Genomic DNA, 13,285 nt, shown 5'->3' with positions numbered 1-13,285 from the left:
GGTGAAATAGACGTGGAATAGAGGTGAAGTGACATAGGCTTTAAATCTACAAGTATCTCGTTAGTCTCATTTTCTTGTCAATTAAAACGTTGATTTCTCAGTAATGGAGGAACGGACTGGCCATGTAAAGGTATTACTAGACTTGTCTTTCAAAGAGCTACATTCATATATAAATATACTGGGGTGTGAAATCCCGCTTACAGATTTTCTTTAATCTGAAAACTTTGCAGATTTGATTTCAATCATTCAATTGCTGTTTTAGATCTACCTATAGTAAGGAATCTATAGTGTGAGTCAATATATTATTGCTGACAATGGATCTAGTATTATTCTATGATTAGTTGTATTTTATGTACTTACTTATATCTGTCTGTGTTGGTTCACAGCTTGTGCTATTGATATTGGGGAACAGTCAAAATGCTACTATTACTTACTGTAGTTTCTGCTCTGATTATTTTTGCAGGGGAAAACCAACTTTTCTGGAGTACATTAGCTATCATCTCAATTTTATGAGTATCTTGGCAGGGCCATGTACCAATTTCAATGAGTATGTTGGATTTATTGAAGGTCGACATATACAATCAAAATTAGTAGGAAACAAAGGAAAAGACTCTACTACATTTACAGACCCTTCTCCTAATGTAAGCACTACATTTATACCATGTTCTAGTTTTCCAGATAGTTTTTAGATTATCTTATGAAAAAATGAAAGTATTGTTAACTGGCAAACATATTGGCCTGTATATTGAGAAATATATTGTAAACCGAAAATACTTTGTGTGCTTTAGACTTTGGGACTTTGGCCATTTTCTCTTAGTGGTGTACTCACTTTTGTTGCCAGCAGTTTAGATATTAATGGCTGTATGTTGAGTTATTTAGAGGGCACACCAAATGTACACTGTTATACAAGCTGTACACTGACTAATTTACATTGTATCAAAGTGTCATATCTTCAGTGTTGTCCCAAAAAAGAGATAATAAAATATTCAAATATTTACAAACATGTGAGGGGGTGTACTCACTTTTGTGATATACTGTGTGTGTATATATACTGTACATATACGTATAATAATTTAGAACTTAAAATATACCATATTTTTCGGACTACAAGACTGACTTTTGTTCTCCAAAATTGTGAAGGAAAGTGGGGGTGCGTCTTATAGTCCGAATATATATGGTATACTATGGCTGTGGGTGGTGGGAGATGAGCGGGGCACAGGAGGCAGCAGGCACCTGCTGCAGCCTACACTGTGCCCGCTACTAAAGAAAATAAATATTCACTGCTCCCCACGCCCATGGGCGTGGAGAGCAGTGAATATTCATGTTCCTTAATAGCGTACACTGTACCCGCAGCGTGGCTCCTGCTGCGCTCGACGGTCATGTATGCCCGCTATTAAAGACCATGAATATTCTCTACAACCCACTCCCATGGGTTGTAGTGAATATTCATGCTCTTTAATAGCGGGCGCACGTGACCGCCGGCCACAGCAGGAGCCGCACTTTGGTACAGTGTGCGCGCTATTAAAGAGAGTGAATGGTCACTGCTCCCAACGCACACAGTCCCGGTGTGGGGAGCAGTGACTATTCTGGCAGAGCATCTCATAGTGTGAGGGTGCATGGCAGTGATCCAATGCGCGGCTCACACGGTGAGATCAGTGTGTCGGCAGCAGAGCGGGCTGCAGCTCTGGAGCAGAGAGGAGGTGAGTATAATTGTTTTTCTCTTTTTTTTTGCAGCGTGATGGGGATCAGGGGGTGCCAAGCCTACCAGGATGGAGGGATGCCAAGCATACCAGGAAGAGGGATGAGGGGTGCCATGCATACCAGGAAGAGGAATATGGGGGGGGGCATACATACCAGGATGAGGGGTGCCAAGCATACCAAGAAGAGGGATGTGGGGTGCCAAGCATATCAGGATGGAGGGGTGCCAAGCATACCAGGAAGAGGGATGAGGGGTGCCATACATACCAGGAAGAGTGATGAGGGGGGCCATACATACCAGGATGAGGGGTGGCAAGTATACCAGGGTGAGGGATGAGGGGTGCCATGCATACCAAAATGAGGGGGGGCATACATACCAGGAAGAGGGATGAAGAATGCCATACATACCAGGATGAGGGATGAAGGGTGCAATACATACCGGGAGGAGGGATGAGGGGTGCCAAGCATACTAGGAAGAGGGATGAGGGGTGCCAAGCATACCAGGATGGAGGGGTGCCAAGCATACCAGGAAGAGAGATGAGGGGTGACATGCATACCAGGAAAAGGGATGAGGTGGGGGGCCATACATACCAGGAGGAGGGATGAAGGGTGCCAAGCACACCAGGAAGAGGGATGAGGGGTTCCAAGCATACCAGGAAGAGGGATGAGGGGTGCCAAGCATACCAAAAAGAGGGATGAGGGGTGCCAAGCATACCAGGATGGAGGGGTGCCAAGCATACCAGGAAGAGGGATGAGGGGTGCCATGCATACCAGGATGAGGGGTGCCAAGCATACCAGGATGGAGGGGTGCCATGCATACCAGGAAGAGTGATGAGGGGGGGCCATACATACCAGGATGAGGGGTGCCAAGCATACCAAAAAGAGGGATGAGGGGTGCCAAGCATACCAGGATGGAGGGGTACCAAGCATGCCAGGAAGAGGAATGAGGGGTGCCATGCATACCAGGATGAGGGGTGCCAAGTATACCAGGAAGAGGGCTGAGGGGTACCATGCATACCAAAATGAGGGGGCCATACATACCAGGAAGAGGGATGAAGAATGCCATACATACCAGGATGGGGGATGAAGGGTGCCATACATACCAGGAGGAGGGATGAGTGGTGCCTAGCATATTAGGAAGAGGGATGAGGGGTGCCAAGCATACCAGGATGGAGGGGTGCCATACATACCAGGAAGAGGGATGGGGTGGGGGGCCATACATACCAGGATGAGGGGTGCCAAGCGTACCAGGAAGAGGGATGAGGGGTGCCAAGCATACCAGGATGCAGGGGTGCCAAGCATACCAGGAAGAGGGATGAGAGGTGCCATGCATTCCAGGAAGAGGGATGAGGGGAGGGCCATACATACCAGGATGAGGGATGAGGAGTGCCAAGCATACCAGGAAGAGGTATAAGGGGTGCCAAGCATACCAGGATGGAGGGGTGCCAAGCATACCAGGAAGATGGATGAGGGGTGCCATGCATACCAGGAAGAGGGATGAGGGAGGCCATACATACCAGGATGAGGGGTGCCAAGTATACCAGGAAGAGGGATGAGGGGTGCCATGCATACCAGGATGAGGGGGGCCATACATACCAGGAAGAGGGATGAAGAATGCCATACATATCAGGATGAAGGATGAAGGGTGCCATACATACAAGGAGGAGGGATGAGGGTGGCCATGCATACCAGGATGAGGGGTGCCATGCATACTTGGATGAGGGGTGCCATGCATACCAGGATGAGGGGTGTCATACATACCAGGATGAGGGATGAAGGGTGCCATACGTACCAGGAGGAGGGATGAGTGGTGCCAAGCATACTAGGAAGAGGGATGAGGGGTGCCATGCATACAAGGATGGAGGGCTGCCAAGCATACCAGAAAGAGGAATGAGAGGTGCCATGCATACCAGGAAGAGGGATGGGGTGGGGGGCCATACATACCAGGATGAGGGGTGTCATACATACCAGGATGAGGGATGAAGGGTGCCATACACACCAGGAAGAGGGATGAGGGGGGCCATGAATACCAGGATGAGGGGTGCCATGCATACTTGGATGAGGGGTGCCATGCATACCAGGATGAGGGGTGTCATACATACCAGGATGAGGGATGAAGGGTGCCATACGTACCAGGAGGAGGGATGAGTGGTGCCAAGCATACTAGGAAGAGGGATGAGGGGTGCCATGCATACAAGGATGGAGGGCTGCCAAGCATACCAGAAAGAGGAATGAGAGGTGCCATGCATACCAGGAAGAGGGATGGGGTGGGGGGCCATACATACCAGGATGAGGGGTGCCAATTGTACCAGGAAGAGGGATGAGGGGTGCCAAGCATACCATGATGCTGGGGTGCCAAGCATACCAGGAAGAGGGATGAGAGGTGCCATGCATACCAGGAAGAGGGATGAGGGGGGCCATACATACCAGGATGAGGGATGAGGAGTACCAAGCATACCAGGAAGAGGGATGAGGGGTACCAAGCATACCAGAATGGAGGGGTGCCAAGCATACCAGGAAGATGGATGAGGGGTGCCATGCATACCAGGAAGAGGGATGAGGGGGGCCATACATACCAGGATGAGGGGTGCCAAGCATACTTGGATGAGGGGTGCCATGCATACCAGGATCAGGGATGGGGGGTGCCATAAATACCAGGAAGAGGGATGAAGAATGCCATACATTTCAGGATGAGGGATGAAGGGTGCCATACACACCAGGAAGAGGGATGAGGGGGGCCATGAATACCAGGATGAGGGGTGCCATGCATACTTGGATGAGGGATGAGGGGTGCCATGCATACCAGGATGAGGAGTGCCACGCGAACCAGGATGAGGAGTGCCATGCATACCAGGATGAGGGATTTCATGCATACCAGGACGAGGGGTGCTTTGCATACCAGGATGGGGATCAGGGGATGCCATGCATACCAGGATGGGGGATTGGGGTGCCATGCATACCAGGATGGAGGATTGGGGTGCCATGCATACCAGGATGGGTATGAGGGCCATGTATAACAGGATGAGGGGTCCATATATACTATGATGGGTGATATTAACAGAATTGGGGAACATTACCCCTATAACAGTGTCAGCAGTAGGCCCCCTCCCCTTAACAGTGCATCATGACCACATTTTTTGCTTAAATTTTTTTTTCTATTTCCCCCTCTAAAACCTAGGTGCGTCTTATGGTCCGGTGTGTCTTATAGTCTGAAAAATACGGTATATATTCTTTGGTTTGTTTTGCCATTTTCTGAGATTTGTAACATTTTTATTTTTCAGTTGATGGACTTTTGTTTTTTTGGGGAGGGGGGACCGCGCTGATATTTTTATTTATATAGTTTTGGGTTATAAACAACTTTTGATCACTTTTTATGCATTTTGGGGTGGAGAGGGGGGTATGGCGACTGAAATACAGTAGTTCTGGTGTTCAGTTAGAAAAAAATGCCATATAGGATTATTAATTTTAAATACAAACACACATCTCAATATTGAAATTGCAACACCAAGATGTAAAAGGATCGATAGACATGCTAATGATATGAAAAGATGAAAAGCTGGAAACAACAGTTTCAAAACATCATCTTCAGTATATTTGAGTATCAAGTATGAGTGCCACACACAGAAATACACGCACTTACATGCCTTGGCATGTTTTTATTGAGGTTATTAATGTTTGACTGAGGGATTTTCTGCCATGCTGAATGCACTTGGGCACACAAATCACGATCTGCTGGATCTTGGAACGATGAAAGAAAAGTCCAGAGACACTGCAGCCAATAGTAGCACGTTTAGGCCATGCAGGCTGCTTCCACTAGTATAAGTAACATATGGCTTTGTTTACAACCATTAATAACCATATTGATAGCAAACCAAGACCTGTAAGTATTACCTGTATTTCGGTGCATGGTGCTCATACTGGATGCTGCATAAATGGATATGTTTTGAAAATGTTATTTCCATTTTTTCATGATATGTATATCAGTAACATGTCTATCCATCCTGTGATTTCAATAATGCTACAACTTTTCCTTCTATTACACACACATCCGTGTATTCTTCTATTTATTTTTGATCAGAGAAAATAGGGCAGAAGGAGTCAACAAAATCAATCATGATTTAGGGGGCAAATACAGGTTAAAGGGAATCTGTTAGCATGTTTTTGCTACCTCATCTGAGAGCTGTATGATGTAGGCAAAGAGAAGCTGAATCCAACGATGTATCACTTAGATTACTGGGTGCAGCCATTCTGACAAAATCAAAGCTTTTAGATTTAGAATGAAGCAGAGCTGAGAAAGCTAACCCCGCCCACACTAGTCTCTCAATGTACAAAGTCCATAGACAGTGAGGTGCTTAGTTGCTGGACTAGTCCGGCAATGTTAATATTTAAGTGATAAATCCTTCACAGTTAGTAAACAGCAGCATGCACTTTGACAAGTGACACATCCCTGAATTCTGTCTCAGCAACTATCTCCTGCTGTCTTCAGATTGCATAGCAAAAACCTGCTGACAGATTCCCTTTAAGGGAGGTGCGTAGAGTGGATATTGAGGGAAGGAGGGGGAAAGTCCTGCAGTTGGTTGACCAGTCTTTTGATTACATAAGTGCATAATGTTGTATCAGAGATTTAGAATTAGTACATATGGACAGGTATAAACATTTTTCTTAATAGTGATATTAATTTAGATATTTACGAAGATCATGATAGAGTTGCTGAAGAGCCAGTTCTGAATTTGTTTTTTATTACTAACATATTAATAAAGTATACAAATTTCTTGTTGCCATAAGTGAATTATCATGTTTTCAGGTCACCTTTATCACACAATGAAAGCTGTAAAAAAAAAAAAAAAACCCAAAACAATCGCGAATTTGAGGCACTGTTATATCCTCTTTGGAGTTTTTTTTCCCATTTTTGAGGGCATCATATGATAAAGGGAAAAACTATAATTTGTCAAGCAAAAAACAAGGCCTCATATGGCTTTGTTGTCTTTAAAATCAAAATGTTTCGGCTCTTGAAAAAAGGATAGAAAAAAGCAAAAGCACAAAAATGAAAAATGTCAGCGTTCTTAAGCATTGTATTTATTTGACACATTTAACTGTTGCTGTTTTGTTCATGTTTTCCCCAGAAAGCTGTGATTGCCAAACTCCTGATTTGTGTGGTGTCACTGATTCTCTTCCTAACTGTATCCAAAGCTGTCCCGCTTATGTATATGTTGGACGACAAGTTCATTGAGGAATCTTCTTTACTTTGGAAGCTTGTTTACCTCTATATTTCCTTAATGGCTTGTAAACCGAAATATTACTTTGCTTGGACATTAGGTGAGTTACTTTCAGGCTATGGCCGGTAATATACGAAAACTCTTATGTCATACAGAAGGTAAAGACTGCTTTGTTGCTGAACCCTGATTATGCCCATCATGAGTGGTAGGAAATAGTCGCATTGTGATCAGCAGACTTTATCTGAGTGGACAAATGGCTGAAATACAGACCCAAGTCCTGCTGTATTGGGTTTGTGATGTCAAATAACAGTAATTTTCTTCTTTTAATATATTATCAAATATTGTTTTAAATGCTAAGGAAAAAAATGAGATTCAGGGGGTTGACTGATTTCATAAAAAGAGGACCTTTCACTGGCTGCAGAGCGGACTAAAACTTTGTTTTTAATTTGCTTTCCTATGAACTTTTTTCCCCAGTATAGGACGCTGACCAATCATAAGCAGGCAGCAATTCTCAAAGGAGAGAAGAACACTCACCACAATAACTTAGAGCTGTTTTATTGGTGTGTGAGATGTAATAATACTGCCTTGATCTCCTGTTCTAACCTTCTACATGTGTCAGTGTGGGGAGATGGGCAGTTTAGATGTGTCACATTACAAATCCTTCTATCAGCTCTCCTCCTCTCCGAACTTGGTCACCTCTGCTGTACTTCACCTCCCCACAATGCCTGTCCGGAGATGTGTCAGTAATCACTCTTTTGACTGCTGTGCTCAGCTGGTTCTGCAGTGTGATAAAAGCAGGGTCTCATTACATCTTTCATGGGAGTAGCCCAGAACAAGCAGGTTACTCCTGTGTGAGACATAATAGCAGCCTGATCTGTCCGCAACGTGATTACAAGTTGCTTGAGCACAGCAGACATAAATGTGATACTGACACATACAGTAATCAGGAAAGCTGATAGAAAGGTTTGTAATGTGACACGGCTAAAATCAGCTGCACTGCCCCTCTCCCCACAATACAGGAATTGTGCAGGAGGTTAGACCAGGAGATCAAGGCTGTATCATTACATTTCACAGCGGAGAAACCTGCTCTAAGCTATCGTGGGATGTGTTGTTCCTTCCTTTAGTTAGTGTTTTGATTTTTTTTAATGTAGCTTTTCCAGATGTTTTAGATAGATTCATGAAATGCGACCTGTTTTAAAAAGTTGGCAAATTTTCTCAAGTCTACTCCAGTCCCCAGCTGCAGTGGTCTAATGAACACTAGTTATCTTGGCTCATTTTTTAGCGACACTTTGCGAATCGTGTGATTTTTCCTGTTTAAACGTCGGAAGCGGCAGTATGGAGCCTGCTAACAAGGTGAACCTGCCCCATGTCCGGCAGGTCATGACTGTGTGTTATAGCCAGGACCTGCCTCTAAGAATCGCAGTTATTAACCTGTTAAGTGCTTCTTTCCAGCTCTGACAGCGGCATTTAACATGTGCCGGCATCATTCCATGCGCCCATCGGCTGTGGCCGGGCTTCAAAGGAGATTGTGATTTTTGCTATATGCAGCAATGCTTTTAGCATTGCTGTATATATCTTAGGCGATTAGACGATCACAGCTTCAAGTCCCCAAAGGGGACTAACAAGAACAGTGGAAACTAAAAAAAAATGTTTTAAAAAATATATAAAAAAATGTAAAAAAACATAAAGGTTCAAAGCACCTCTCTTTTCCTCCATTAAAAATAAAGATAATGAAAAAAATTACACATACAGTATGTGGTATCAGTTAATTCAAAAAAGTCTGATCTATAAAGATAAGGTAAACACCGTAAATGAAAAAAATCAAGAACGTCAAAAACTACGTTTTTTTGGTCGCTGTAACTCCACAAAAAATGCTGTAATAATGATCAAAATGTTACATCTATTCCAAAATGGTATAAAAAACTTTGTCTCACCTTATAAAAAATAAGCCGTCACACAACTTCATCGACCGAGCAATAAAACCCGCTATGGGCCTCGGAAAATGGCGACACTCAAAAAAATATTTTTTTGCAAACTTCAGATTTTTTTTTTTAACCACTAAAATGATAAATAATTCTAGACATGTTTGGTATTGCCATAATCGTACTGATAATCAGAATCATATTGTGAAGTCATATTTATCACAAAATGTACACCGTGAAAACAATTCTCAAAAAACAATGTCAGAATTGCGTTTTTTTCACAATTTCTCCACATTTGAAATTTTTCCTGGTCTCCAGTACACTATGTGGTAAAATGAATGGTGTTATTCAAAAGTACAACTTGTCCCGCAAAAAAACAAGCCCTCATATGTCTATGTGGAAAGAAAAATAAAAAGTTATGGCTGTGGGAATAAGGGGAGGAAAAAACAAAAACGCAAAAACAGAAATTGCCCATGTTGTGAAGGCGGTAAAGTCAAAGTCAGTTTTGGACTTTGTACAAAATAAATAAATTACGTGCACCATTTTGATAAATTCAATGCGAAAAACACAGGTTGAAATAGAAAAGTGCACTTGGGACATGTCAATGCACTTGTAAAAAGCAGCCCAAGTGCCCTGACACGCCCCCAAGTGCCCACTTCCAGCCTGCTTTACATACAGCTTCCACACTTGATTTCTTATGACTGACACATCAGATCTCTACAAAAAAAAGTATAATTTCTGTTGAGTGACAAGCATGTATGCAGCCATACTGCTACTTCCATATGTAAAAACCTGCTGACAGAATCTTATTAAAGGGACTCTGTCAGCAGGGTTTTGCTATATAATCTGATAGCCGGATAGTATAGGGCAAGAAAGCCAGATTCCAAGGATGTATCACTTACTGGGCTACTTGATGAAGTTTTCATAGAATACCTGTTTCCTCTGTTGGAGATGTAGCTGATCTAAGAGTTAAACTGTATATAATCCAGCCCACACCCCTGACTGGTAGCTTCCTGTGTAAACTGTGCAATGTGAGCAAGCTGCTACACAGTGGTAGGGGCGGGGTTATACAGATTAGCCTGACTGGGCTGTGCTTGAGCTGTAGTCCTGTAGTGTTAATCTCCTGCTGATAAAATGCTGATTGCAACAACACATAGCCTAATAAGTGACACATCCCTGGAATCGGGGTCTCTTGCTGTCACAGGTGCGTCAGAGGTGACAGACAGTCGCCCTGCAGTTGGTAGTAGGAGATCTCTACGTTTGGTATTACAGACATCTTCTTAAAGGCTGGCTTTCTCTAGGACTACCTCCCTCTGGCGAAATAGCTCCCTGGCCTGAGTGTATAAATACCTGGTGTGGGGAGAGGGAGGTGGCGGCGATATTCATTACTACTTGTGAGGCTTTAGCACAGCAGTATTTTGTCCTCTCTGGAGCTTGAGGCCGTGTGCACATTTGTCTGGAGTCGTCTAAAGCTAGGCAATCGCCCCCCTGTTTGTCTACCCTTGTTGTCTATAGAGTTTAGTGGAGATCGACTAGTGCTCATCTCCTCCCTTCCCTAGCCTTAGCCATACGCCAGCGAAAGTCAGGGCGAGGCACTCGTGTGGCGATTGGTGAAGAGCCAATATAGGGACGGTAGTTGAGACAGGGTGACACTAGCCCGGACTAAGAGGTCTCTACTTCCCCCTTTCCCTAGTGTCTGGGCTCTCTTTCCCTCTTCCCTCTGTGTTGCACTAAGTCTCTCCCACACCCTGCGTGACACTTGCCCTATATTATGCTACTCTCAGATTAAATAGAAAAATCTGCTGACAGATTCCCTTCAAGGGGAACCTGTCACATTCAGAAACACTATTTACTTGCTGATAAAAGGGTAATCTTCAAGTAAATAGCTTTTAAATTATTTTTAACCAGCTTACTGGCGCTGCGGCTATTAGGAAAAAATGAAGTTTTATCCTCTCTGCTGCCGCTCGCTTCTAGTCATTGGACCAGTGCAGTTAGTCACCGCTGACTGTTTTCGTGAGTGCAACTGTAAACCCTCCCAGGAACTTTGACAGCCTGCTCTACAGTTTATGTGTGCAGACCAGGCTGCCAAGTAATGTGCCAGGGAGGGATTACACTAAATGGTGAGCAGGGACTGTAACCACTCCCTGCACCACCCCGATGGCTATAAATTAATGGTGGCACGGACAATATAATTTCATTTTCTTCCTATAGTCGCAGCACAAGTAAACCAGCTAGACATGAATTAAATGCTATTTATCCTCAGATTGTCACTATATCTGCAGGTAAGTAAAGTTTTTGGACAACTGATAACTATTGTAATAAGATCAAATGAAATAATAAAAAAATCAGTGTATTGTTAAATCGGTGATCCTGACCTAGTAACCAAATGCCAGAGATGTAGTTCATTAGTGCACAATAGTATAACAAGGGCCCAATGACACAGACTGATGATGAGTTAAACAAATGTTCATAGGAACTTGTTCTTGATCATTGCGCTGTAAAACAAGCCATTAATTAGTTCGCAAACAAGCAAGTTCTCATTTGATGTTGACCTCATCTTTTATACAGTAACATGTAAAAGTTTGGGCACCCCTGGTCAAAATTACTGTTATTGTGAACAGTTAAGCAAGTTGAAGATGAAATGATCTCTAAAAGGACTAAAGTTAAAGATGACTCATTTCCTTTGTATTTTAGGCAAATAAATAAATATATTTTCATCTCTTACATTTTAAAAATTGCAAAATAGAAAATGGGCCGATGCAAAAGTTTGGGCACCCTGCGTGGTTAGTACCTAGTAGCATCCCCTTTTGAAAGTATCACAGCTTGTAAACGCTTTTTGTAGCCAGGTAAGAGTCTTTAAACTCTTGTCTGAGAGATTTTCATTCTTCCTTCCTTGGAAAATTCTTCCAGTTCTATGAGATTCCTGGATTGTCTTGCATGCACTGCTATTTTGAGGTGTAGCCACAGATTTTCAATGATGTTCAGATCAGGGGACTGTGAGGGCCATTGTAAAACCTTCAGCTTGTGCCTTTTGAAGTAGTCTATTGTGGATTTTGATGTGTGTTTAGGATCATTATCCATTTTTAGAAGGCATCCTCTTTTCAACATCAGCTTTTTTACAGATGGTGTTATGTTGGCATCAAGAATTTGTTATGAAACAAGAGGGGATTGTAGGGAGAGAAAATAGGAAGCGCAGGCTTCTAAGTGTAGTAGTTAGATTCCAAGGGTATATACTCAGTATAAATCCACTCACCTATTTGGTATCTTGAGGTAAAGCATGTAAATCCAATCAGTGGATCACTCCATTCCTCTTTCCATTCAGTTTGCTGCAGAAATCTGGGAGCTGATGAGAGCACTGGACAGAGCTTTCATAGGCAATACCACTTTGTAAATGTTTTTTCCCAGCAATATGCGCTCCTGAAGGATGATGATGGAACTTGATATTCGGATTCAAAGAATTTTTATTTCAAACTAAAATACAACCGGTTTCGACTTCTTTGAGTCTTCCTCAGGTATAACATCATGCATATAAACAGATCTATCTACACACTTTTTATAGCAGATATCCTTGCTTGTCATTTTGGGTGGAGACTGAAAGATCTGTTTTTCAGACACACCCAGATACTCAGATATGCAGGATTTTGCACTCTGAGGAATCTAACAAAACCCATATACTAAATGACTTTCATAAAAGAAAAAAAAATTTTTACACACAAATTTTTTCTTTTTTTTCCTCCTTTCCTTCCTTCCTTCACACAAAAAGTATTTTCTTTTCTAAAAACACTATAAATATAATTATAATTTTACCATATATAAAATGTCTTCTAAAATGTTATTGAACATACTAAAAGTTTAATTTCATACAGAAATGTAAAATCCTGCAAAAATGTACATTATGACAAAATTTAAAACCTTTTCTTTCTTCATATTAAAACCATTATCAAATACAATTTGGTAGAAAAAAAAAATATATATATATATATACACATATATATATACATACATACACATATATACACATACATGCACACATGCATATATACACACGAAAAAATATATATATATATGCATGCACATGCATACCTGTCGACATTTGCATGTCAAATACCCTCTATAATATCATTTAATCCATCTGGGTATAATGTACCCAGACGGAAGATCCAATATGATTCTTTCCGGTTTAAATTTTGTACCCTATTAGTACAATTCTCAGGTATTTGCTCCAACGGGGTCACGGAAATATTAAATATTTTATTATGCTTCAAACATAAGTGCCGAGATAAGCTCTGTTTTAAAAACCCATTTTTGGTATTGTGCCTGTGGCCATTCATACGGGATCGTAGGGACTGGATGGTCCGACCCACGTATTGCAGGCCACAGGTACAGGTAATGACATATATTACAAAATCACTATCACATGTTAATTTTTGTGTGATTGCTATAGTTTCA

General features: G+C 42.4%; 1 protein-coding gene across 2 annotated transcripts in view; it reads left to right on the top strand.

The window, feature by feature from the left end:
* MBOAT1 (membrane bound glycerophospholipid O-acyltransferase 1) overlaps positions 1-13,285 on the top strand; it is a 112,533-nt gene that overhangs the window by 77,330 nt on the left and 21,918 nt on the right. For both annotated transcript variants that reach the window (XR_012320122.1, XM_073678840.1), the window contains exons 7-8: positions 464-641; positions 6,822-7,014. Coding sequence is in view for 1 of the 2 variants with exons in the window: in XM_073678840.1 (XP_073534941.1) it covers positions 464-641; positions 6,822-7,014 (371 nt within the window). In the remaining variant the exon portion in view is untranslated. The remainder of the gene's footprint in view (positions 1-463; positions 642-6,821; positions 7,015-13,285) is intronic.

The sequence above is a fragment of the Phyllobates terribilis genome, unplaced genomic scaffold, assembly GCF_046119375.1.
Source record: "Phyllobates terribilis strain yellow unplaced genomic scaffold, ASM4611937v1 Scaffold_4__5_contigs__length_816908805, whole genome shotgun sequence".
Lineage (NCBI taxonomy): Eukaryota > Metazoa > Chordata > Amphibia > Anura > Dendrobatidae > Phyllobates > Phyllobates terribilis.
The sequence above is the reverse complement of the archived record's forward strand: the minus strand, read 5'-3'. Positions and strand labels throughout refer to the sequence as shown.